This window comes from Peromyscus californicus, unplaced genomic scaffold, assembly GCF_007827085.1.
Source record: "Peromyscus californicus insignis strain IS unplaced genomic scaffold, ASM782708v3 Scaffold_4__1_contigs__length_199733344, whole genome shotgun sequence".
Classification (NCBI taxonomy): Eukaryota; Metazoa; Chordata; class Mammalia; order Rodentia; family Cricetidae; genus Peromyscus; species Peromyscus californicus.
In genome coordinates, this window is record NW_026294562.1 from 184,477,945 (window position 1) to 184,505,399 (window position 27,455).

Here is a 27,455-nt window from a genome sequence, read left to right on the forward strand (position 1 = left end):
AATCAATCTCAAGTAGTCCAGTGTAGCTTTGAACTCATAGAGATCCAAACATGTCTCTGCCTCCTGAGTGCTAGGATTTAAGGTGTATGCTACCACTGCCTGGCTTCTATGTTTAATCTAGTGCCTGTTTCTGCCTTTTGAACCTCAGGACAGCTTTATTTGGTACACAATATATCATCACAGGATTATTTGCCTTTTTTGATGCCTATTTTCTTGGGTTCTTTATATATGTTGAAAATCGGCCCTCTGTTAGATGTGGGTTGGGTGTGTTTGCTTGTTTTTTGTTCTAGACCTTTCAGGTATCTTGTTATGTTGCTAGTATGACATATTTCTAATTTCTTTATGAAGACAAGTAAAACTTTACCCTTAACACTGCTTTTATTACATCTCATATGTTTGGGTAGTGTGTGTATTCATTTTCATTCATTCTAGGAAGTCTTTAATTCTTCTCTTCATTTATTCCTTGACTCAGTTGTGATTAGGCAGACAGTTATTCAGTTTCCATGAGTTTGTAGGCTTTCTGTTGTTTTAGTTATTGTTGAAATATATCTTTAATTCATGGTGTTTTGAGAGGATGCAGGGGCTTATTTAAATTTTCTTGTGTCTGTTGAGAGTTGCTTTATGACTCACTATAAGGTTAATTTTGGAAAGATTTGATGGGAGGAAGGTATATTCTTTTGTATTTAGGTGAAATGTTCTGTAGATATCTGTTAGACCCATTTGGTTCACAAAGCCTCTTAGAACTATTATGTCTCATTTTGTTTTGTGCTGATGACCTTTTCATTGGGGGAAGTGGGTTATTGAAGTCTCCCACAATTAATGTGTGAGGTTCAATGTGTGATTGAAGCTTTAGGTATGTTTCTTTTACAAATGTATGTGCCCCTGTGTCTTTGGCATAGATGTGAAGAATTACAATGTCCTCTCAGTGGGTTTTTCCTTTAATGAGTTTTAAATATCCTTCTCTATCCCTTTTGATTAATTTTTGGTAGAAGTCTGTTTTATTGGACATTAGAATAGCTACATCACCTTGCTTCTTAGGTCCATTTGTTTGGAAACACTTTTTCATCCTTTTACTCTTAATCAATGTCTATGTTTAGTGTTGAGGTATGTTCCCTGTATGCAGCAAAGGGATGGATTGTGTTTCCATATTCATTCTGTTAGTTTGTGTCTTTTTATTGGGGAATTGAGTTCCATTGCTACTGAGAGATATTAATGACCACTGGTTGATAATTCCTATTACTATGTTATTGTTGTTGGTAGTGTGTGTGTGTGTGTGTGTGTGTGTGTGTGTGTGTGTGTGTGTGTGTGTGTTTCAGATCTCTGGGATTTGCTTGTGTATGTTTATTTATTGTCTGTGTTTTCCTGGGTATAGTTATCCTCCCAGGGTTAAAACATTCCTTCTTGTACCTTCTCTAGGGCTGTATTTGTGCATAGATATTATTTCCTTTTGACTTTGAAATGAAATATATTGTTCTTTCCATCTGTGGTGTTTGAAAGTTTTGCTGGGTATCATATTCTGTGCTTGCATCTGTGTTCTCTTAGAGTCTATAAAACACCAATATAGGCCCTTCTGGCTTTTAAAGTCTCCATTAAGAAGTCAGGTGCAATTCTAACAGTTCTGCCTTTATATGATACTTGGCTTTTTTTCCTTTGCAGCTTTTAATAATCTGTCTTTTTTACTTCATGTTTTGTGTTTTGATTATTATATGGTGTGGGGACATTTTTTTCTGGTCCTATCTGTTGGTATTCTTTAAGTTTCTTGTTCCTCATAGGCATTTTGTCTTTAGGTTGGGAAAATTTTCTTCTATGATTTTGTTGAATATATTTTCTGCCCATTTGAGCTGGGGTTCTTCTTTTTCTTATATTCCTCTTATTCATAGATTTGGCTTTTTCATAATGTCCCAGATTTCCTGGATGTTTTCTGTTCAGAATGTTTTAGAATTAACATTTTTGTTTGACCGATTCATCTCTTCCCTCCAATGTATCTTCTGTGCCTGTGATTCTCTCTACTATCTCATATATTCTGTTGGTGATATTTGCATCTGTAGTTCCTGTTCACTTACTCAGATTTTCTATTTCTGAAGTCCTTACTTTTATGTTTTCTTTACTGCTTCTATTTCCATTTTCATGTCTTGAAGAGTTTCCTTCACCTGCCTTAGCTTTTTTGGCATTATTTATGAGATTTATTTATATCCTCCTACGATTTATTTTAGCCCACGACTTCAGAAGAAGTCTTCTTCTTACACAAGGCAAGGCTGGATCTAAGGACCCAGGGTAAGACACTACTCACTGCCAGCTAAGATTCCCTAAAGCTGACCCAACAACTCCCAACTTCACCTTTGTCAGATAATTTTTACTATACTGAAGGCCACACTGTATTATGAATCCCAGAGACCAAGCAGCACCAGACACCTCACTCAGAATATTTTTAAAGGCCAATTACCTAAAGTAAATATTCTGTCTATGTGCAAACAGAATATCATCTGGTACAAAGAAAGCTTTTATTTCTAGAAACAGGAAATGAGTTGCTAAATTTATATAATACCAGGCAATGACAAAAATAATCACTAATCAGACTTTAACACTTGCAAATTCAATTTTGATATCTACTTATTTTAATCACAGCAATTTTAAACGTTAAAACATATAGTTAGCCGTCAATGTGACATTAGCCATCCCAGTGTATGAGGAGATACTTACGGGAGCATGGGTAACACTAAATTTGGTGGACTTACAAAAGCCAATGTTAGCATGGGTGAAGATAAAGGAAACCTACATCCCTGCATATTGTGCAGCTTGGTAAACTGGAGGGTCTCCTCAGCTTTTGTTATTATTCATATGAAATTAGGGAGGACCTTTGTGAATTCCATATGTTTCTGGATCTTCCTGAGCCTTTTGAAGTTTAGTTTAGTTCTGGTGACTTAATTATTTCTCCTCCAAAAGGCAATGTTCCAATTTTGAGGAACTAACTTTTCATCAGAAAGGTAATTGAAAAATAAGAGAATGAGGTGCTTACTTCAACCGTACATTAGAAAATGTTTCAATAATGGGGATGTATACATTGAAATATTAAAGAAATACGAGGATGGTTCTGGTGAGAGAAACTTTGACATACAGCATTTGGGGTGCACAGTACAGCAAATGGTGAAACCCAATGTTAAGTGTAGGCTTTCAGAATGATATCAGCAGCAGAGTTAGAAAGACAAGTTTGGGTAACTGAGTGTGAATATAATATAACATATATGAAATTGTTTTCAAACCCATTATGTTGTATAACATGATTACATGTTAGTAAGATACACTAATAAAGAGTATCTTATTGATCTTGTTGATCTGCAATCGTGAGATACTCAACATGGTTACAGCTTCAAGTACATCATGAACTTACAGCTAGTCAGGCTGTAGAGGTCTGCCAGAGTGAAATGAAATAGAGACCCATGAACTAAGCAAAAGATTTTGATTTCTGTTGAGTGGGTTGCAAGGACCATAACCTTTGTAAGTAAAGGAAAGCCACGTTCAGAACCATATTAGAATAAGAAGCATGGTCCCAAAGTTAGAGAGAGACCTCTGTCTTGACATTCCAGCTGTTGTTTCACTGCATCTACTGGTCTTTACTGGAGAAAGGACTGTGGTCTTCCTCAGATCTTTCTTTGAGAACTCATGGGGTGAAGAAGATCTTTCATCTCAGCTTAACATTTCCTGACTTCCATGTATACACTGGGATCTGTGGAAAATTCCTTGGGAATCTGGGAATCGGGAGTGGTCAATTTTTGTTTGAAGATCATCTGATCAAATTCTAAGTATGTCACCTCCTGCACTTCTTCTCTTTCAGGGTCCTAGAAAGAGGTAAACGTCAAGTGATGTTGTGTGCACACATTCTTGCAGAGAGTGAAGAATATTAGACTGTATGGAAGAGGGCAGACTCAGGACATTACCTGACTGTTCAGTATTGTTCTCACATCAGAGTCTTGGTCCATGATGACTGCATTTTAGGGGACAGAAGTAATCAAACACATGTAATAAAGTACTTCTGCACTCTCATTTCAAATCAGAATTACTAGTGAGAGATATGGTAAAACCCACGGTTGCTCACCCACTGCAAATTAGAACCAGATTTTCTGCTGCTTTATGTTCACAGCCCCATTCTACAATGCTGTATAACATTTTCTTCGCACATACTCTCTGCCCTCCTCCTCCTTCCCTCCCTCCCTCCGCTTCCATTCCTCCTTTTCTCCCTGCTTCCTAATCTCTCTCTCTCTCTCTCTCTCTCTCTCTCTCTCTCTCTCTCTCTCTCACACACACACACACACACACACGCACACTCTTGTTAAACCTTCTCCTTGTTATTAGTGCATGCTTTGGATGCGAAGATGCATTGAGGAATTATTCAGTGATCTGAAAAATGTGGGGAAGGGCAAGGGCTGTGGATTTTCCCTAGAAAGCTCTGCCTTAGTTTCCCTGTCTTGGTCAAAGTATTTTTTTTTTTATAAATTAAGAAAGCATACCTCTACTTCTCTGGTCTTGTTTTCTCACACTACTCAGATGACATTCACTGGCTTGTTCCTGAGACTTACTCTTTTTGGTAGAACAACAAGAATAAAGGAGGATGATGAGGAAGACAAGGATTGTGGTCACTGACAGTCCAATCAGAATATGCATGTTCCTGTGGTTATCTGGAGGAAGATGTGAACCTAATAAAAGGAAAATCTTAGTATCCCCATTTTGACAGATTGCATAGTATTTATCAATTGATGGATAATTGATATAATATTGCTTTAGGACAAGAGTCTTGATGGAGAACCCACTAATAATTACCTGCTCAATGGAATCAGTATTAAATGGACTTCTAATGAATTATTATTATACCCAGATATGACTATATTTCTCAACTCTCATCAGAGGAATCTATATTTGGGACAGATTTTGATTATTACAGATACCCACAACTGGGCACACTGTGGAGATGAAGAGACTATAGAATTGTGGCACTAAATGAGATGTTTACATCTCAAATCCTTCTCCAAATGTTCAGCATTGCTGTGGGATGGTCTGTATGTCAAGTGTGTTGCTGATTGGTCAATAAATAAATCACTGATTGGTCAGTGGCCAGGCAGGAAGTATAGGCGGGACAAGGAGGAGAATAAAACTGGGAAGTGGAAGGCTGAGTCAGAGAGACACTCCCCGCCGCCAAGATGACAAACAGCATGTGAAGATGCGATAAACCACGAGCCATGTGGCAAGGTATAGATTTATAGAAATGGATTAATTTAAGCTGTAAGAACAGTTAGCAAGAAGCCTGCCATGGCCATACAGTTTGTTAGCAATGTAAGTCTCTGTGTTTACTTGGTCGGGTCTGAGCGGCTGTGGGACTGGCAGGTGAGAGAAATTTGCCCTGACCGTGGGCCAGGCAGGAAAACTCTAGCTACACAGCATCATTGAGAAAGATATGGAAGAAGAGACTGCAAAAAGAGTCTATGGATAACCATAAGAAAGCTGTCTTCTGTACACTGAGGGCAGGTGAATATATGAACTTCACAAGAGGTTGAGATAGCATGCCCAAAAATGGTGCAAGCTCAAGCATGACCAAATCCCAGCATGGAGAGTGGAAGTGAACATGAGGTCCCACCCCTAATCAAGGGGTTAGAGGCTATTGGTGACTGTTGGGAGAATGAGTGTCAGTTTTAGGAGTGTTGTTACTACTAAATTGACTATGCTTCAGCAGAGGTCCACACATCCAGGAATATATTGGAGTTATGCCAGTGGCAGAAAACTGCAGGACACTAGGTTAAAATAATATGTTAAGTAACTCAATCTGAGATTGATATCAGTTCTCATTAGATCTTCTTTGCTTCTGTAACACCTTGAACTAAACCTTTAATTCTCTTTGCGGAAAAAAGTGAAGTCAAGTCTAATCCATCAGAAGTAGTATTTTCATATAAAATCTTCCCTTCTGCTCACTTCTTTCCTTCTTCATTTCCCATCACCTCCTCCCCAGGAGGATTAGAGCTAGAATGAGCACTTCATTGATCCCGAAAAGGGAGTAAAATTTACTCTTCTTTTCACTCACCAAGGTCTCAGGTACAGAAATTAGAGATGCATAGTCATTAAATTTCCCAAACTGCTCCTAAACAACTTCTAATGTTGAAGAGTTCAAGAATCAGAGAGGGGAGATGATGATGGTAAGAATACAGAGTCAGGAAGGAGCTGAGACAAAATAAACCAAAGAACTTTGGGTCTCTAAGTTTCCACAATAGAAGAGGAATCAATTACTCACTGGATGTGAAGTCTGGTTCTGTGCAAGAAGTGAAGTTTCTTGTTGAGTTAACTAGAGAAGGGGACAGGAGAGGGAGAACATTCATCAGAAGCTGTCTGTCTTCCCCTTAAGGAAAGTGTTTTAAATTTGGACAGTGACCACCACCCACTCCACCTCTTAGTGTTGAGCCTGTAGAGTTATAGGATGACATTTAGTGGATTGCTTCTATGTGTAGGCTCTCTGCTTGGATTTCAAGTTGTGATGATTCATAGGAATGCTGTGGGAAGATGTATGTGAGCAAGAGTTCAGGATGGCTGCCCCATCTCTGCTCTGCCCAAACTGATATGAACCTCATCCCTAAAGAGTCTGTCCTGACCCATTGAAATGTCTGCCTCTATTCATAGATATCCCAGTGTGGATGCAAAGTCATATAAGATGTGTTCAGAAGGCTTTCTGTTTGTTTCTTTGATATCTGCTACCAAGTCCCAAATTGAGTGTTTTTTACAATAGGTTTTCAGTTGAAATATAATTCTTTCCCTTTCCCCTCCCTTTCCTCTCTCCAGTCCCTCCCAGAAACCCTTCCTCCAAGCTTTCTCATATCCCCACAAGACTCTGAAATTGCTAGCCTCTTGTTCACTGAAAATTATTGTTACATATGTATATAAAGCTATGCATATTCACATATATATGTACACATGTCATATATGCACATACATGTATACATACATGTACATATATACACATCACATATGTATATACACATATATAAATGTAACACACATATACAAATATATGTTTAATTCCACACATGTGACATTAAGACTCACAGCAGTCCTTCTCTGTAGCTCCCAATGCTACTTTCTCTCTATCATCAATTGGAGGATCCTGAGACATAACTTCAGTATTTCATTAATCACAAGATATGAGATATATATGAAGTTCTCTTACCTGTGACAAGAATGTACAAAGGGTCACTTGGGGTTGACCACACATGGGAAGATTTCCTAAAAGAGCCATAGCATCTATAGTTCCCTGCCTGGACCACAGGACCAAGATGGAAGTTGGCCTGGAATGTTCCATTGTGGCTCTTCACTGAAGACAGACCATGTCCCTTGGGTACCCCTTCTGTGGACAGATGGAACATGTCAAACTGAAGGTCAGAGACACAGGACAAGGTCATGTTCTCTCCTGACATCACCACAGGGCCCATCAGGGCTGAGAGAGAAGGTTTCTTGTATAAACCTGGAAGAAAAGAGGAAGAGAGAGTTCGTTACCAGTGTTCATTCACTCCTCAGTGTTCCCTCTACATGTGTCTATTTCTTTGATATCTCTCTGCCTCTTACCATCTCCCTCTCTCTATTTCTCCCTTTCTCCTCTCCTCTCTTTCTCTCCTTCTCTCCCTTTATTTCTCTGTTACCATCTTTAGTCTATGACCTTACTCTGTACTCAAATATTCTTGCTTACTGACATTTTCTGCCTCTATTTGCACTGGTTCATCCATCTGTCTTTTAAAGTTTGTTTTCATGAGCATAATTAATTTTATCTAGCACTCAACTTCATATGAAATATTCATATGCAAACAAATATATTTTTATGCTTATTTTAAGTTTTGAAATTGAACTATATATCATTTAGTGTTTTAAAAATTATTGTTACATATATAATTATAGATATATAATATTAAACATATTAAGGCTAGTTAGTATTCTTTATTGCCCTTCTACTTCTAATAATCGCATTCATTTTACTAATTGGTCTTCTCTATATTTCAATTTTTCCAGTTGTTTTGCAAGTCAATAGATTCAATTAGAGTTACTGGTGATTGTTTTAATTAGCATACCAAGTAAGAGTCTTCATTATGACATCCTCATACAGCTCTTTTTGTTCATTTTCCTCCCTCTTCCCTCCCTTATACCAGATTTTCTGATCTCTTTATTCCCCTCATTTCTTCCTCCATGTCATATGTCTTTCATTTATTTCCCACCCCTCTCTATTAAACTTTCTTCTCATGGTTACTTGCTAATTTCATGACCTATAACTTTGCCTTCCTATATATAATAAAAATCTAGAATCTACTATCATTCTATTTTTCTTTGTAGGTCTTGTATCTGTTTTCATATCTGTGTTAATTAATCTCTCTTTTCAAAGTAGAGAATATTCCATATATATATATATATATATATATATATATATATATATATATATATATATTTCGCTTGAACAATGGCCATGGTGATCTTCCCTCTCTTGTTCCTCTTTGTGTGTGTACTGATCAAGTGTGATCTGTCATCTACTTCCCAAGCTCCTAGTTTAGAATTTGGTTTTTGATTCTACCTTTATAAAACTTCTACCAATAGAACCAGGCATATCATGTGTCTGACAAGCTCTGTTTTGACATATTTAACATCTGCTATAATTTTTCCATCTCTACTTTCAAAGTTTCCATTCAGGCTTCTGTCTTTTTGTAGTTTTTCTCTTAGCACACATTCCATGTTTACTAATTCATAGTCCTTTCTGGGTTTGCCCTGTGTGAAGGCATAAGAATTCATTAATAACAAACCCAATTATATCTCAGGTTAGACACATGATCTTGACAGACTTCTTATTGAGGTAGAAGTAAAAAATTTCTGAATGTTAGTAGAAAGACTTCATGTTCTGTGGTTCATATTATGCTCATCCAATTGCCATTTTCTGTGTATCTCTACTTAGGATTCCTTTGCACCTTCCTGTATCTATGCTTTATGTTATAACCAATGGTCTGTTCTTGTGTGTTTCTTTTCATTGTCTATGTCAGTAAAATGCTCAACAGGGTTGCCTTCATGTAAATTTCCCACACTCATTTTCTTGTGGCCTCCCACAGCTTTTAGTGTATAGAATATTTCTCTGTGTCACAAAGAGAATGAAAAGCGTGTATGCAGCCTCTTACCTGTGATCTTTACATCAATGGGGTCACTAGAGTCTGACCACTCATATGGTGAGCGATTGTAAAAACCGTAGCATTTGTAAGTTCCAGCATGGTCAGGTGTCACAGGACCTATTGAGAAGTTGGCCTGGGAACCCCCAAGGTGATGTTCTGCAGAAAGTTCGAAAGAGTCCTTGATTGTTCCATTTTTATGTGATGTCAAAATGAAGGTTTCAAACCTAATCTCTGATCGACACTCCAGTGTCACCTTCTCTCCTAAATCCACCAGGGGAGTTTGTAAGGCCAAAAGGAAAGGCTTCTTGTAGATTCCTAAGAATAAAGAAATTGTATGAACCTGATCAAAATCTCTGTGTCCTTGAAGACCTATGGTTCTCCCTCAATTGGTCTGTGCTCCCTGTTAGTGCTCCAGTGCACTTGTTCTTGTCTATTTCAACTCTAGACACAGACTCCTCCATCCTTCTGTGTCCATTTCCTACTTATCTGACTCTAGGATTAGCACAATATTTTCCCACTGGCTTGTTGCAAGAATGTGTCTTTTAAACTCTTTTTTCCATAGGTCCTATTGTCTTTTTCTAACACTGGAAAGTGAAGGAAACATGGCAATTTTCACACCAGGCTGCTCTATGTGTCCTTTTTATGCAGCTTTGGATAAAGTATAATCCTTGGCAGAATGAAGGAATTATTATTGAACGTGGTTATCAGGGAAACACTTCTAGCCCTATGCATGGTTCAAATCACTATAAGACATTCTTGATCCAGAATGTTATATCAACCCTTGTAGTTCTACAGACCTGGAACAATTCAGGATATTCTTGCATCCTGATATCAACTTGTTAAGATCTAGTTCCATCTTCCAGCCCAAGTTTTCCTTGACTTATTTAACACACAGGAAGCCTTAGGGACTAAAAAAATGCATGGCATTGTATATCTTATTATGCCCAGAACATTAGATATTTCTCTGTGTTGAATATTCCTTTATAAGTCCAAACCTCTTACTAACACTGAAAATTCCAGGGTTGGGAGATTTGGGCAAATGAAAGACACTCAAAGCATTATCTCTAACCTGAAATTATGATCTTCATAGGGTCACTTTTGGCTGAATTTTTAAAAAGGTAATGATTATTAAAACCATGGCATCTGTATGTCCCTGCATGTGCTGATGTCACAGGATCCAAGACAAATTTCTTCTGCAATGGTCTTCCCAGGATCTGAGGGATAGGATTACCAAGTTCTTTGTACAACTTGAATGTGTAATAGTTTCTTTGAGAGTCACATTGAAGTTCCACACGCTGTCCCAAAGGAACAATATGGCTTGGCCAGGCAGAGAGTGAAGGCTTGTCATGATATCCTGCAGAGGGATGCACAGAGAAAATATTTAATGGTGCTCCTTCATCCCTGAGAGCTGAGTCTCCAATTTTCTCTTCTTTGGGGTCCTTTATATAACACTTTTCTCTGAATTGATACATCCCTTCTTCAATGTAAGAGGCTAAGATGTTCAGGATATTCAGAATGTAAACAAACTTTCTATGTCATGCAAAGGTGAAACATTCAAGATTCATCAGTGGCCCTTCCCAGCTCTATAGAAAGAGTAAGATACTGGACCAGCTGAGCTCTGAGTGCTAATGTCTAAGACCTGTTGGGCTGCCTGCAAGTTGTGCACTGAGCTCCAGGGTTTTGGCTTCATGATAATCACTCATATTGGGTTGTGCTTTAAGTAAGGTTTGAGTCACCGTTGTTTCTGTGAGTAACCCCTAATCCACACTGCTATCAGTAACTTAGTAAACCCATAGATTCATAGAGCTATGCTTTGGTGAAATCACTGTTTGGTCTGCTATGGATTTCTTTCATGAGTTGAGTAGATTTGTATGTGTTGTACACAATAGTGTCATATTGAAGTGATGAGTGTGAAATACTGTGGTTTTTAGAATAGTTATGGTCCCTATAGACTCATCTGTTTAATACATGGCACATAGGAATATCACTAATAGGAGGTATGGCCTCATTGGAGTAACTGTGGCCTTGTTGGAGGAAGTGTGTTACTGTGGAGGCATGTTTTGTGGACTCTTATGCTCAAGCTATTAACAGTGTGAAACATAGTCTCAGTCTGCTGCCAGTGGATCAAAATGAAGAAATCTCTACTCCTTCTCAAGCATCATCATCATGACTGCATACACACTGCTAGGTTTTCTACCATGATTTTAATGGACTAAAACTCTAAAATGTAAGCCAAGTCCAATCAGATGTCTCCCTTTATTAGAATTTACATGGTAATGGTGTCTCTTCACTGCAATAGAAACCCTAAGACAAACACTGTATTATCCAACATAATACACACACACACACACACATATCTATATCTATATCTATATCTATATCTATATCTATATCTATATCTATATCTATATCTATATATGATATATCTTTCATGTTTAGATGTTCTAACTGAGAATTTTGAGTTTGGAATCGTGAAGTAAATTTCATCCATGAAAACATTATTTTTTAAAAAAATTACACCAGAAGTGTAGAAGGAAAGTTTAGTGTGATTGAGATGATAGATCACAATTGATGCCACCAAGGGAGCAGATAATGACAGTTCTAGATTGACCAACTCTAGAAATCTAACAATATTCAGATGAGAAGCATATCATGAATATTCCAAAACTCATGGATGATGGAGAGATAGCCGCCAGGACCACAGAATTGAGAAGATTTATAACAATGGTGAGGAATGAGTCTTTTGAACTACTTTGCCCGTTATGTACTTTTGTAAAAATTTTTATTCACAGAGTTTATACAGGCTCATGTTTCTACACTAAGTGTGATAAGGTAGAGGTAGGAGAAACTGTGGTAGGGTTATAATATATGAGAGAAGAATAAAAAATCACTGTCAATTATTAAGAGAATAAAACACATATATAAAGCTTTAAAGCTATCAGCCACTGACAAAAGAGAAAATATGCCATTTGTTTTTCTGTGTCTGGGTTACCTTGGTCAGTATAACATCTCCTAATTTATCTATGTCAATGCTAATTTCATTGTTATTTACCTTTGAACAGAATTCCACAGTGTACATGTGTTAAAATTTCATTATCCATTCATCATGGTAAGGACATTTAGGCTGTTTCCTTGTCCTGGCTATTGAAAATACAGCAGCAGAGAACATGACTGAACAAGCATTTATGCCATAGGACGTCAAGTTCTTTGGATACATTCCAAGGGTTAGAAATGATGTACATATAATAGTTATGTATGAAATTCTCCATGTATTTAATTTACAATGAAAAACATCTTTTATAAAAGAAAAAAGATGCAATCTAACTATGAAAAAAAGAAACTCTGGTTAGAAAATATTTTGAAATTTTGAAATGAATCACCAATAACATAAAAATTTTGTAAACCACCCCCACAGACATAAAAATAAGCTACTGAATTGGAAGAATATATACACCAGTTTGATGTCTAAGTGGGTGAAGGCTCTTTCTGCCAAGACTGATGTTCTGAAAACCATTGCTAGGATGAACATGGTGAAAAGAGAAAATTGATTCCAGCAGGTTTTCCTCTACCTCCACACTTGTGCCATGGTGCATGTACACACAGCATGTACACACACACACGCACACACACACACACACACACACACACACACATACTCACACTCACACATTCACCAAATAAATGTAAAAATTAAAAAGTTAAGAGAACATTCCAACAGTTTCCTTGATTATAATATAGGAGAGTGAGTGAGCTTAGATCATGCATTACATGATCTGACATGTAAATACAAAACCTAAAGGAAAACACAATGAAAATTAATTGAAACCATCCAAATACCAAATTGTAAGTCATAAAAATTCAAGAAAGGGAAAAGGAACATTGAGGTTTACTTGGGAGGATGGAGGTGGAATGTAGAATGAGTTTCGGGAGCAGAATGAATATTATTAAAAATATTATATGAAATTCACAAAGAAATTGTAAATACAAAAACCTAGAAAAATAAAGCTTAGAAAAAAGGAGAGAAAAACTTACTTAGAGAAAATACTGTACAACTCTCTTGAGACATGAAGAAAACTGAAAATGGTCAGATTAAAGATGGACAAATGACATGAAACAAATTCAAATCCAATCATCAAGCTCACCGAGCATATAATTGTCATGAGAGATCCTGACATTAGATTGACAAAAGAGGAAAAGAACATGGATGACTTCCAGTACAGCTAACGTCAGACTTCTGAGCAAACACCTACAGGACACAGGAGACCAGGATGACCAGCTGAGAGGAAAAAGGAAAAACTCTGCAATAGATGTCAGCAACACTCTCCTTCAGAGATGAAGTATATAAAAATTTTCTCAGAAAAACTGTAGCAGACAGAGTTCCTCACAGTAAGCTCAGGGAAGTGTGTGGAATCCCTCAGGCTGAAATAAAGGCTGGTCATATGTTACCTGGTATTTTAATTGCACCACTTGAGAGGCGTAGATGAATATCCAAGTTCATGGGTAGCCTGGTCTACCAAGTAAATTCTAGGATAGTCAGGGAAACACAGAGAAACCCTGTGTTGAAAAACCAGAAATTAAAAGTTTATCCAATATTCGTTGATTCCTGACTCAGCCAAGAGCTGTATCTGGGACAATCTATGAAAGAACTGAGTGGCAGGTTTTCAGAGTCCTAATTTCAAAATTCAGAAGGCTCACCAACAAGTCACTCACAGAAGCCAGCAGCCAACACCCTGTGATTCCTGCTCTTCTGTTAGAATGAAACCTATCTATTGCAATGGATAGTATCTCAATATTTAAAGATGGACTCACCTGTATGTGCCAATGTCCTCAGGACTAGGGAGAGGCCTGGAAAGAAAAACTCATGATTAACTCATCTTTCCTTTATCAGTAGCCTGGCCATCTGACATCCTTGTCTTGTTTCGCCTCTATAGATTAGAATCATAACTTACTTAGTTAAGATGAACTCATGCACTAATATAAACCATGAATGCCAGTGTTTCTGCTGTAGGCAGATTCAGCCTCCCAGGATGATATTTCCACCCTGTTATTCCACACTATCTATTCCCAGCAGGACTCACCAGTACAGATCAGGTTTAGGAGCACAGACAGCATGGTGCTGCTTTGGCTGACAAGAGGCAGAACCAGAATAAAACTTATAGGATATGAGAGGCTGGAGGTGTCTACCTGACCACAGCACGGAAAACTTACCAACAGTAACATCCGCTCTCACCGCCTCGTTCATTCGTTCATTTTGTGTGTGTGTGTGTGTGTGTGTGTGTGTGTGAGAGAGAGAGAGAGAGAGAGAGAGAGAGAGAGAGAGAGAGAGAGAGAGAGAGAAAGAGAGAGAGAGAGAGAGAGAGAGAGAGAGAGAGAGAGAGAGAGAGAGAGACAGACAGACAGACAGACAGACAGACAGACAGTGTTTCTCTGTAGCCCTGGCTATACTGGAATGCACTTTGTAGACCAAGCTAGGTCAGCTTTGAATTCAAAGCCCCACTAGCATCTGGCTCCCAAGTGCTTCGATTAAATGTGTATGTTCTCATACTAGGTTAAAAAAATTTTTTTTTGCCATTGACTTTGAGGATCATAACTTCTTGGAATTTCTTCAGAGTTTAGCTTTTCAGCAAACATATTTACTATGACTACAACAGAGTTACATCTTGAACCCAATCCCTTTATTCAAAATGATTAAATCTGATTATTCTACTCAAACTTTTGATGTGTTCCTTTGCTTTTTAAATTCAAGACTCAGTGTTTCCTCTGGCATTCTATGAAACATGTCCAATAATTATTTTTCATATTGTAAGAATAGTCCTAAAGTGTCAAAGTGATTATACTGCTATTATTCCAGTTTCAGGTTATAGTTATTCAGTTTCTTAATTGATCATGTAGGTATTTAGAATAAAAAATTCCACTTTTTAAAAATCAAACAAACAAATCAAGTAAGTTTTGCTGTATTTGAAATTTGTTTTAAGAATTTGAAAAAAATATCAAAAGATGGAGAATCTCTTATGCTCATGTATCAGTAGGAATTTCATAGTAAAAATGCCCAACCTATCAAAAGTAATCTAAAGAATCCCATCTATGCAGTCACATCAAAATTTCAACACAATGCTACACAGATTTTAAAAAGACAATTTCTGGCTTTAATGTAAACACACAGAGAAACTAACAGGATAGTTAAGCTATCATGAACAATAAAAGAACTGCTGGAGGTCTCACTACTCCTAACTTCAAGTCATACTGTAGACCTATGTGAATAAACACACCACAGTATTGGTGGAAAGACAGACAGGTTCATCAATGGAATCAATTTGAAGACCCAGACATCTATGCATATCTGATCTTTGCTAAAGAAACCCAAAACATTCACTGGAAAACAAGACAGTATCTTCAACAAATGGTTTTGATCAGACTGGATGGCTGTGTGTAGAAGAATGCAAATAGCTTCATACTTATCAATTGCAACAAACTCAAAACGAGTATAATCCCTAATTGCATTCTAAATATCTAAATATTCTCCTTAAAGATTCATAGAAATGCAGCTCTCACACCTGAAGGGAAAAAACCCCATTGATTGGCATCAAACAAACACCAATACAAACCCCAAAACAAACAATAGAGAGAACAGATGATCATGAGGTGCCCAAGCCTAGCTGATCTATTACAGCAGAACTCCTGCATCTAAGGCTCAGGCAACATCATACAAGAAGGGAAAGAAAGTTTGTAATACCCAGAGGAAGAAGATGTTTTCTGTGAGATGACATCTGCTAGAAATTTAAATATAAAATCATGTAAATATAAATGACAATATACACATTAATCTGACTACATTAATAAAATTAGGAACATATGTAGATATTTAAAGGTAGTTAAAAATAAAGATGAATTTGAAAGAAGAAAATGGCTGTATATGAGAGGTTGAGAGTAGTAAGGAAGAGAAAAAGGTTTAATTATAATTTATTTGAAAAAAAATATATTAATGAAAGTTTTAAGTTTAGAAATGTAGAATAATATAGAAGAAAAGCATAACAATATAATAAAATGTTGCAGGTACTAAATATTCCATATGCATACTATACTGCTAGGGTTTCTGTGGCCAATATTCAGTCCAGTTTCAAGTTTTCCCAATTCTTTGCAGTGTTTTGCAGCTTCTTGGCCTCTGACAGAATCTTCTAGAAATACATCATAAGAATATTGATGTTTCTTATCTAGGTTCATTGTTGAGAATAGTATATGTCCTACTGAAATAAAGAGCAAGTTCTGTAGATTCAGGAAAGAGCCTTGTAAATTAAAAATGCCTGGAAACAGGCAAAAACAAGTTGTCAAATTGTACATATCGACCATTTTCAGATATTTCCATGTCAACCATTCAACAATGAAGTGAAACAACACAACATAAAATACATTTCTGGTGTTTTTTGGTAAAGAATGGTGAGTGTATAGGGCTAGAGAAATCACTTACACATTAAGAGTGTTCTGAACTTGCAGAGGACCCAACTTCAGTTCCCAGTGCTCACAACAGGAGGCTCACAACTGCCTGTGACTCCAGCTCCAGGGGATCCAATCCATGGCCTCTTCTGCCCTTACGTGTACCAGAACTCACAAGCACATATTCACACATCATTTAATCAGTGTGTGCTCTTATACCAGGCTAAAAGAAATTCCTCCGTTACCATTGCCTTTTACCATTTACCTAGGACCAGAGCTTGGTTTGTCTATCAGGGTAACTGTGGCCTCATAAAATACACTTTTTTATATTTTGTGGAATAACTGGAGGAATAGTGGCATTAACTCTGAAATTCTGGCACAATTTTGCACTAGGGAGATGTTTTTTTGACTGGTCTGATTTCAGTAGGTGTTACAGGTCTGCTTAAATTGCTTATCTAATCTTCATTTAATCTTTATCCTTTATAAGTATTGTGCATAGAGAAAAATTATCCATTTCTTTTAGATTTTCCAATTTGGTACAGTACAGGTTTTTAAAGTATGATTCCTTTGATTTACCTTTTTTTATGTCCCATGTTCATGTCTTATTTCTTAATTTACATATTCTTCCTGTGGTTTAGTTAAGTTGGATAAGTGTTTGTCAATCTTGCTGATTATTCTGATGAATAAAATTGTTTTATTGATTCTTTGTATTTATTTTGTTTGTATTGTATTAAAATCAACCATGAGTTTGATTACTTCTTGCCCTGTACTCCTGCTGGGTGTGATTTCTCCTTTTTTGTTCTAGAGCTTCCGGTGTGCTTTTAATTTCCTTGTATTATATCTCTATAATATTTTTATTTATCTACTTAATGATGTAACAATAAGTTTGGGTATATCAATTATGTATGTCACTGTGACCTGTAATCATGTTTGTATCTATCTTTCTAGCACCTATTATCTATCTATCTATCATCTATGAATCTATTATTTATCTATCATATATCTAGTCATCTTTGTATTTTTTCTATGTATCGATATGTATGTATGTATCTATCATCTGTCTACATACATATATACATATATATTAGCTATCAATCATCTTTTATCTATTCCCTTCATTCTATCAATCAAATGATCTGTCAATCATTTATGTATTTGTGATTTATTAGTCTGTTTTTCAATCATCTCTTTTTACACAACTTTATTCTACTCATTATCTATTTACCTCTTCTTTATTGTTTTTATTTTTTTATTAAGAAATTTTCTACTCATTCTACATACCACCCACAGATCCATACTCCTCCCTCCTCCCACCCCCCAGCCCTCCTTCCCAAGCCACCCCACATCCCCATATCTCCCAAATCAAGGTCTCCCATGGGGAGGCAGCAGAGCCCAACACACTGAGCCTAGGCAGGTCCAAGTCCCCTCCCACTGCACCAAGGCTGCGCAAGGCATTACATCACAGGCACCGGATTCCCAAAAACCTGCCCATGCACCAGGAATGGATACTGATTCCCCTGCCTGGGTGCCCCCCCAAACAGTTCGAGCCAAACAACCGTCTTCCATATCCAGAGGGCCTAGTCTAGTCCCACGGTGGCTCCATAGCTATTAGTCCACAGTTCCTGGGCTTCCACTAGTGTGGCTGGTCTTCTCTGCACATCCTCCCATCATGATCTCAACGTCCCTCACCTGCAGAATCCCTCCTCTCTCTCATCGATTGAATTCCTGGAGCTCAGCCTGGTGCCTGGCCATGGATCTCTGCATCTGCTTCCATTAGTCACTGGACAAAGGCTCTACGATGATAGTTAGGGTATTCACTAGACTGCTCACCAGAGTAGACCAGTCCAGGCACCCTCTGGACCACTGCCAGCAGACCAAGGTGGGGTCATCCTTGTGAGTTCCTGAGAGCTTCCCCCGCACCCTGTCTCTTTGTATTCCCATTATATCCTCATCTGTCATGGTATCTCCCTCCCTGCCCTCCCACTCTGTCCCTGTTTCAGCTTGACCCTCCCATTTCTCTATGTTCTCATCCCCCACTCCTCACCCTCTGCCACCCCCCCCCCCCACACACCCAGTCTGCTCTTGTAGATCTAACCCACTTCTCCTTCACTGGGTCATCCATGTGTCCCTCCTAGGGTCTTTTCCTGTTAGCTAGCCTCTCTAGAGCTGCTGGTTGCAGTCTGGCCATCCCTTCCCTCACATCTGGCATCCACTTATGAGTGAGTACATACTATGTTTGTCCTTCTGAGTCTGGGTTACCTCACTCAGGATGATATTTTCTAGTTCCATCCATTTGACTGCAAAATTCTTGATATCATTGTTTTTTACTGCTGAGTAATAATACTCCATTGTGTATATGTGCCACATTTTCTTTATCTATTCTTCAGTTGGGGAGCATCTAGGTAGTTTCCAGTTTCTTGCAATTACAAATAGTGCTCATATGAACATAGTTGAGCATGTTTTTTTGTGGGTTTAAATGCTGATATAGCTGCAGTCCAGTTAGCTTCTTGTTTGTGTGCATTCACAACCACAGGTACTTGTGAGATAGTAGGACCCACAGGAGGTGTGAGGTCTCACGTACTGACCACATGTTTCTAAATTTGTTACTTCAAATGCAAAATAATTAGTTCCTCTTTAAAATACTTAGCTCATCTTGTGGGGAATTGCAGAAGAAACAAAGAATCCTTCTGTTTATATTTCCAACATGAAAGGAGGGTTTCCATAAAAATTTCTAATGTGGCTCAAAATCCTGTCTCTCTTTTCATCTTAAATTTCTTTTTATATTTTTCCTGGCAGCCTAAAGTATACAGCCCAGGTTATACCAGAATTCAGTCATGAAGCCAAGACCAGCCTCAAAGTTGAGTTAGTTCTCTTCCATCCTGCCCAATTCTGGGAATATAGGTGTTCACTACCACACTTGCCTGTAACCATTTTTATCTTTATTTTTATTTTTGAAGGAGAAAAGGATTGTTTGACTTGCAGTTTCATCATGGTGGATGAATCAAAAGTACTGCCACTCAAGAGACAGTTGGTCAAATTGTATCTACAAATAAAAATCAGATCAAGAAATGTATGCTTATACTCAACTTGTTTACTTCACTCTTAAAGATTTAAGGACTTCCTACTTAGGAAATGATGCCACTCACTAAATATTGGGCATGTCTCTTCACACCAATTATACTGAACCAGAAAATTTCCCTTCAGACATGCCCATATGCAAACTCTCTGTTTTTTATACAACTCTTAGATTCCAGAAATGATTCTAGATTCTGGCAAGTTGACATTTTAAATTAAAATTCACACTAGCAGATATATCAAGATAATACTGACATTTACAATTGCCTAAAACATTTCGAAACAAGAGCTACACCTCTCTTGAGAATATACTTGAAGGACTATTAGTCATCAGCACACCATGGATTCAGTTGCATACTCATGTCTTTTGATTCACTAGGTAGTTTTACAACTGTGGTGCTTTCATTTGTATAACAGGCTTGTCATGTTCAAAGACCAGCCTCTCACTGTACTCCTTCCCATCTTCTAGCTCTTATACTCTCTTCAATGCCTTCTTTTGTGATGGTCCCTGAAGCCTGAAAGGGTTTGCTGTAGATAATCCAAGATGGCTTTGTCTCTATATTGTGTTTTAGGACTTTTGGGCTGATGTGTCTGAGAAATGCCTGAATATGTTCTTAGATGACTTTAGATCACACACCGATGCTCCTGCTCGTTTTCTTTTTACTTCTAGATGGTTCTCTCTTCTGCTTTCCTGTTACATGCACTTCTTACCCACCATCCTTAATTCTCCACCCTTTTTATTCTCCTCTTCTTCTCTGTCACATCTGTCTCTACAAGTGTCATGAATCATCATAAGAGATGGCATTGTTACTCTCTCTTTCTCTCACAGACACAAATACACAGAAATTATAACATATATATATGTAATAAAGAAATGCTATATTTTGTTAGCTAACATAAAAATTAATAAAAATTAAAAATATAGAAACATAATTTTTACTTTTATTTAACATAATGAAATATGTGGTCTTTTATCTTTCTTAAACTTGCTCATTATGATAAACTATGATTTCCAGTTGATTCCATTTTCCTAAAACCTTTCTATTTAATTTTTCATGATGAATACATGTTAGGAAGACAAAATATTTGTGCCCAATGACCACTAGGGAAGCCAGGAAGGTCAACCATCCATGGTTGTCTTTTCAAAAAACAGATGCATATCCTGATTTTTTTCCTTGAGAGCTGGGAATTAAAAGTGATCAACAGCCTGGTGATCTCTGTTGTCTGAAGGGGCAGATTCTATGAATCACCGATAAGCAGGTCTAGAAGTAGCTAAGAGTCTATATAACCACTGTCTTCTCTGAAAGGCCAGGCTATATCAAGCTCCCAAAATGAGGACTGGAGATGCTTAACAGTCTTCGTATCCTTTACATTATCTGCACAGCCAGGTACTCCCTCAGGCTCCAAAAACCAGGAACAGAGTTGGTTAATAGTCCAATGACCACTAAGTTATTTGTGTGATGGAGAACACATAAGAGCCTTCCCTAGGCCCTTAAACTGATACGGGTAGCCTATCTGTACAGTCTGTCTTTTGGAACAAATTACATGTACATTATTTTGAGTTTTGATGTCATTATACTTCCTTTTGCACTATTGATTGTATTATATCTGGATACTTTTTTTCCCTTCAAATTGTACTGTTTCAATATGCTTAAAACAAACTGTTTGTTGTCAGACTCCAGAAGTTTGTACCAGCCAGGACAACTAAGTCATGCTGAACTGTGTTTCCTTCTTGTCTTTCAATGTTTATTTCTCTGCCACTCATAGCATTTGCAAGGATCCCTACAGTTGACAACCAGTGTGAGGCTAAGTCCTCAGTGAAGGTTAGAACACTTTTCCATTGTAGCTTGAGTCCTAATTGGTATTGAAATAAAAACACAGAGCCAGATATGAGTGTAAAAGCTGAAAGATCAGAGAGACAAAGGAACTAGCCACATAACCTCATATCTTACCAAATCCCCAGCCTGGAAAGGGAGCTAAGCTCCGGTCTCCACTCCTTCTTATCACTTCCTCTCTCTGCAAAGCCACATCACTTCCTGTTTCTTTCTCCCAAGTGCTAGGATTAAAGGTATGTGACACCACTGCCTGGTCTCTATGTTTAACTCATGGCTAGCTCTGCCCTCTGATTTCCAGGCAAGATTTATTTATTAGAGCACAAACAAATTACTGCATTTCTCCTTTTTGTTTAAATTTAAAAAAGTAGGGTAAAACTAATATAAGAAAAACTATATACAATAAATACTTAACTATAAACAATATACAGGCAATAAATACATCAACAATGTATAATCCATAAAAATTTGACAAATTCAGAGGAAATATTCCATAATCTATCTTATCTTGATGAGTCCAAAAGTTGTACCTAATTCATTTTCTATTCTAATTTGCATTATCAAAATTATCTTTTATTGTCTTTCAATTCTATACACTTTACATGTCTTCATGAGTTTATTTTCTGAATCTGTAACAAGGAAAACTATAACTATTGCTATAAAGTCTTCAACTCCCTCAGAGTCGGAGAAGGAAATAATATTACCTTAATATGCAGGGAGTGCAAGCAAGTGATTTCCAAAAATAGTGGGAAATGACAGAAATGGTGAGCTGCCTAGATAGTCATCCAAAGTTTATCTGTAATGTTGGAGCATCCACCTTTGGGCTACAGGCCTAGACTATCTGACTGACTTTTCTGTGAAGCAGGATATTCTGAAGGGCTGTTCTACTTAGTCTTGGCAAAATTTTGGCAGGGGCTTCCTTTTGTGTCCTGCTTGTCCAATTTGGACAGCAAACTGCCAGCAGTTCAAGCAAGAGCACTTTCTTGCCCAGTGGTTGTCTTTTGCCACAAGAAATAAACTCCTGTGGATTTTCTTCAATGCCCATCATCTTCTCTGACATAGATTGGTGCTGCTAGGAGCAGAATGTCTCATTGTCCAAAAAAAGAACCGCCGGGCGGTGGTGGCGCACACCTTTAATCCCAGTACTCGGGAGGCAGAGCCAGGCAGATCTCTGTGAGTTTGAGGCCAGCCAGGGCTACCAAGTGAGTTCCAGGAAAGCCACAAAGCTATGCAGAGAAACCCTGTCTTGAAAAACCAAACCAAACCAAACCAAACCAAACCAAACCAAACCAAACCAAACCAAACCAAACCAAACCAAACCAAACAAAACAAAACAAAGAACCTATGTTACCAAAAATTTTAAATGTCATATTCTGTAAATCTCTGAAGTGTTTGAAGACAATCTGTCTATCTAAAATATATCTCTGTTTGACCTTGAAAACATACCTTATATGACTACAAGTTTGGTTGTAGTGTACCAACTTGCATTTCTTTATATCCTACATAGTTGCTAATAATAACTTTCAAGGACTAGAAATTTGCATTACATTGTTAAATGAGTTATATGGGTACAACACTTGAACAAGAGTAGACATGTTCTGACAAAAATAACCTTAAATGCTTTTTTTAAATTTACTTTATAATTTAATTTAATTTTACATATCAGCCATGGCTTCCCCTGTCCTCCCTCCTCCAGACCTGCCCTGCCATTCCCCCATCACATGCCCAATACCCATCTCCTCTAGGGCAAGGAATCCCCTGGAGCTACAGCTCAGTCTGGTAGATTCAATCCAGGCAGGTTCAGTCCCCTCCAGCCTTCGCCCAGGCTGAGCAAGGTGTCCTGCATAGGCCTCAGGTTCCAAACAGCCAGCTCATGCACTAAGGACAGGTCCCAGGCCCATTACCTGGGGGCCTCCCAAACAGTTCAAGTTAATCAACTGTCTCATTTATCCAGAGGGCCTGATCCAGTTGGGGACTTCTCAGCTATTGGTTCGTAGTTCATGTGTTTCCATTAGTTTGGCTATTTGTTCCTGTTCTTTTTCCAATCAAGGGTCTCAACAACTCTCGCTCATACAATCCCTCTTCTTTCTCGCTGATTGGACTCCTGGAGCTCCACCTGGGACCTGAATGTGGATCTCTGCATCCACTTCCATCAGTCATTGGATGAGATTTCTAGCATGACAGTTAGGGTGTTTGGCCATCCAGTTACTTTGGTGGTATTTTATTTTTACTGAAATGTGATTTTAATTGTATGTTAATAAATAAAGTTGCCCGGGAGATATAGCAAGAGAGTGCAGGTGATGGCGCACGCCTCTAATCCCAGCACTTGGTATACAGAGCTAGGTAGATCTCTGTGTGTTCAAGGATACCGCCAGCATTGGAGACACACGCCTTTAATCTCAATACCAACCATAGAAGACCTGGAAGTCTCTACAGACAGGCAGTGACGAGGCAGTCATGTGTTTGGGTTTACAACCAATGAGAAGGCAGAACAGAAAGACTATATAAAGACAAACACACAGTAAGTAGGTCTCTTTTGGAGAGGTCTCTTGGCTTAAGAGGCTAGCTGCAGGGTAAGGCTCTTAGCTCTGATATCTTGGCTTTCTTCTTTGCATTGGTTCTGTGTTTCTTATTTAATAAGACGGTTGGTTACATCTACAAGTTACCAGAGTAGGTCAGTTTAGGCTGTCTCTCGACCATTGCCAGTAGTCTATTGTGGAGGTATCTTTGTGGATTTGGGGGACCTCGCTAAAACTTTGCTTCTTCCTATTCCCATTGGGTCTTCATTTTTCATGATCTCTTTTTCCTTGTTCTCCCTCTCAGTTCTTGATCTAGCTGGGATCTCCCACTCCCCTACGCTCTATTTCCCTTGACCCCTAAGCTCTCTTTCCCTTCATTACCCCCACTCATGTCTAGGTTGTTCATGCAGATCTCATCCATTTCTCTGTCATTGGATGATCCCTGTGTCTTTCTTAGGGTCCTCTTTACTAGGTAGCCTCCCTGGAGTTGTGAGTAGCAGTCTAGTCATCCTTTGTTTTACATCTAGTATCCTCCTATGAGTGAGTACATACCATGTTTGTCATTCTGAGCCTGGGTTACCTCACTCAGAATGATTTTTTCTAGATCCATCCATTTGCCTGCAAACCTCATGATGTCATTGTTTTTCTCTGCTAAGTAGTACTCCATTGTGTATATGTACCACATTTTCTTTTTTTTTCTGATCAAGCTGCAAATTTTATTCTTCTCAGCAAGGCTTATATAGCATGAGAGGGGGCAGGAAGGAGGGAAGGGGTGCACGACGTGCTGTACGTGCAGGTGAAGGGGAACATGCAGGTGAAGGACTATGTGCAAGTTGTGAGGCTGCTAGGTGGTAAAGTCACTGGTCAGGGCCCATTGTTCTGTTGCTATGCTACCTGACCTGCCTGACCTGTTCTTTATCTTTGGGGGCATCTGGTTTAGTGCAGGGGCTTGTTCTCTGGCCTAGCTAGTACTTTTCCATGGTCCATGTTTGGTCCCTGACATGTCCCCCTTCTATACATATAGCAAAACAAAGAAAGGAGGCCCAAATGTTTTTGCTGTGATGGGAGAGGGGTGACAGAGGCTCTATCCCTGATAAGTTCCATTGTTAACTGTTGGTCCATGTAGGCATCCCCACATGCCCTGAAGGAAGCTGGAACGATGCAGTTTTGTACAGGGGGCGGGTTTGAATCCAGAAGGAAAGGGTATAGGGGTACCACATTTTCTTTATCCATTCTGCAGATAAAGGGCATCTAGGTTGTTACCAGGTTCTAGCTATTCCAAATATGCTGCTATGATAATAGTTGAGCATGTGTCCTTGTGATATGATTGAGCATTCCTTAGCTATATGCCCAAGAGTGGTATAGCTGGGTCTTCAGGGAGATTGATTCCCAATTTTCTGAGAAACTGTCATACTGATTTGCAAAGTGGCTGTACAAGTTTGCATTCCCACCAACAGTGTAGGAGTGTTCCCCTTGCTCCACATCCTCTAAAACATAAGCTGTCTTCAGCTTTTTTTATCTTAGCCATTTTGACAGGTGTAAGGTGGTATCTCAGAGTCATTTTGATTTGCATTTCCCTGAAGACTAAGGATGTTGAGCAATTCCTTAAATGTCTTTCAGCCATTTGACATTCTTCTGTTGACAATTTTCTTTTTAGCTCTATAGCCCTTTTTTAAAATTTGACTGTTAGGTATTTTGATGTCTAGTTTCTTGAGTTCTTTATATATTCTGGATATCAGCCCTCTGTCAGATGTGGGGTTGCTGAAGATCTTTTCCCATTCTGTACTCTGTTGCTTTGTCTCATTCTTTGTGTCCTTTGCCTTACAGAAGCTTCTCAGTTTTAGGACAAACTTTTTATTTGTCTTTTCCTCAATTTCTTTATCGATTTCTTCCAATTTTTGTTTGCCTGTTTCTCAATTTCTTTATTGATTTCTTCCAATTTTTGTTTGCCTATGGTAGCTTAAGTTTTCCTGCCTGGCCCACAGTCAGGATAAATCTCTCTCACCTGCCAGTCCCACAACCGCTCAGACCCGACCAAGTAAACACAGAGACTTATACTGGTTACAAACTGTATGGCCGTGGTAGGCTTCTTGCTAACTGTTCTTACAGCTTAAATTAATCCATTTCCATTAATCTATACCTTGCCACATGGCTCGTGGTTTACTGGCATCTTCACATGCTGTTTCTCATCGTGGTGGCTGGCATTGTCTCTCTGACTCAGCCTTCCACTTCCCAGCTTTATTCTCCTCCTTGTCCCACCTACACTTCCTGCCTAGCCAATGGCCAATCAGTGTTTTATTTATTGACTAATTAGCAACACATTTGCCATACAGAACATCCCACAGCAGGCTCTCCTCAATTTCTTTACGTGAATTTTACATTTTTTTTCTCGAAAGGCCTCTATCATCTTCATGAAGCTATTTTTAAGGTCATTTTCTTCTGCTTCTTCAATATTGTGATGTTCAGGTCTTGCTGTTGGAGGAGGGCTAGGTACTGGTGATGCCATATTGCTCTTTATATTGTTGTAAGTATTTTTGCATTGGTGTCTGCCCATTTCCTCCTCTAATAGGTATGAGAGGTGCCTGTGTCTAAGGGAGTTGCTATTGTTCCACTCTGTGCATTTTGTGTCTGTGTCTCAGGGGGCACCTCTGTGTCCAATCTTAGCTCCTGGTCTAATTTGAACTGTCAGATTCTGTATCTCAGGGAGCTGATCTTGGACTAACCCAAGTGATATTATTTTGTGATTGGAGGAGCTGCTCTTGGTCTTATCAGGGCTCTTGGTCCAGTCAGAGCTGACAGTTTCTGTGTCTCAGGAATCCTCTCTTGGTCCAATGAGAGCTGGCAGATTCTATGTTTCAGAAAGTCACACTTGGTACAATGAGATCTGACGGATTCCCTGTCTCTGGAAGTTACTGTTGGTCCAATGAGAGCTCTTGGTCCAATGAAAGCTGGCAGTTTGTTTCTGAGCCTCAGAGTGTTACTGGGTCCACAATCACATGGGTAGTAGGACGAGGCGTGTAAGTTGTAGACTGCAGAATCCGATGGGGGGGTTTTACTGGGGGTGCGCTTCCTGGAGTAGTTTTCCCTGCTGGCTGGCAACTGGGGCAGAGTTGGATGGGGGTTCCTGGGGAATGGATGTGTCCCAGGGCCTGCTCTCTGGGTGCGAGAGGAGTCACTCAACTCTTGGTCCAATGAGAGCTGGCGGTTTGGTTTCTGAGCCTCAGAGAGTTACTGGCGCCACAGGCGGATGGGTGGTGGGGAAGGCCATGGAATTTGTAGATTGCAGGGTCCAGTGGGGGGTTTCTGTGGGGGAGGCTTCCCTCAGGAGTTCTCCCTGCTGGCCGGCAGCTGAGGCTGAGTTGGGTCGAAGCAAATAATTTTTAATAATTATTGGATATTTGCTAAAACTAAAAGCAAATGTAACAAAA

At 38.7% G+C, this 27,455-nt stretch overlaps 1 protein-coding gene across 1 annotated transcript; it reads right to left on the reverse strand.

Annotated features, from left to right (window-relative positions):
• Window positions 1-3,689: 3,689 nt before the first annotated feature.
• Window positions 3,690-14,412, reverse strand: LOC128124175 (killer cell immunoglobulin-like receptor 3DL1). Its single transcript, XM_052760368.1, has 7 exons — window positions 14,379-14,412; window positions 10,240-10,524; window positions 9,180-9,485; window positions 7,202-7,495; window positions 4,575-4,673; window positions 3,936-3,982; window positions 3,690-3,836 (listed from the first exon to the last, which is right to left on the reverse strand). The coding sequence occupies exons 1-7, from the start codon at window positions 14,410-14,412 to the stop codon at window positions 3,690-3,692; spliced, it is 1,212 nt and encodes a 403-aa protein (XP_052616328.1).
• Window positions 14,413-27,455: the final 13,043 nt, after the last annotated feature.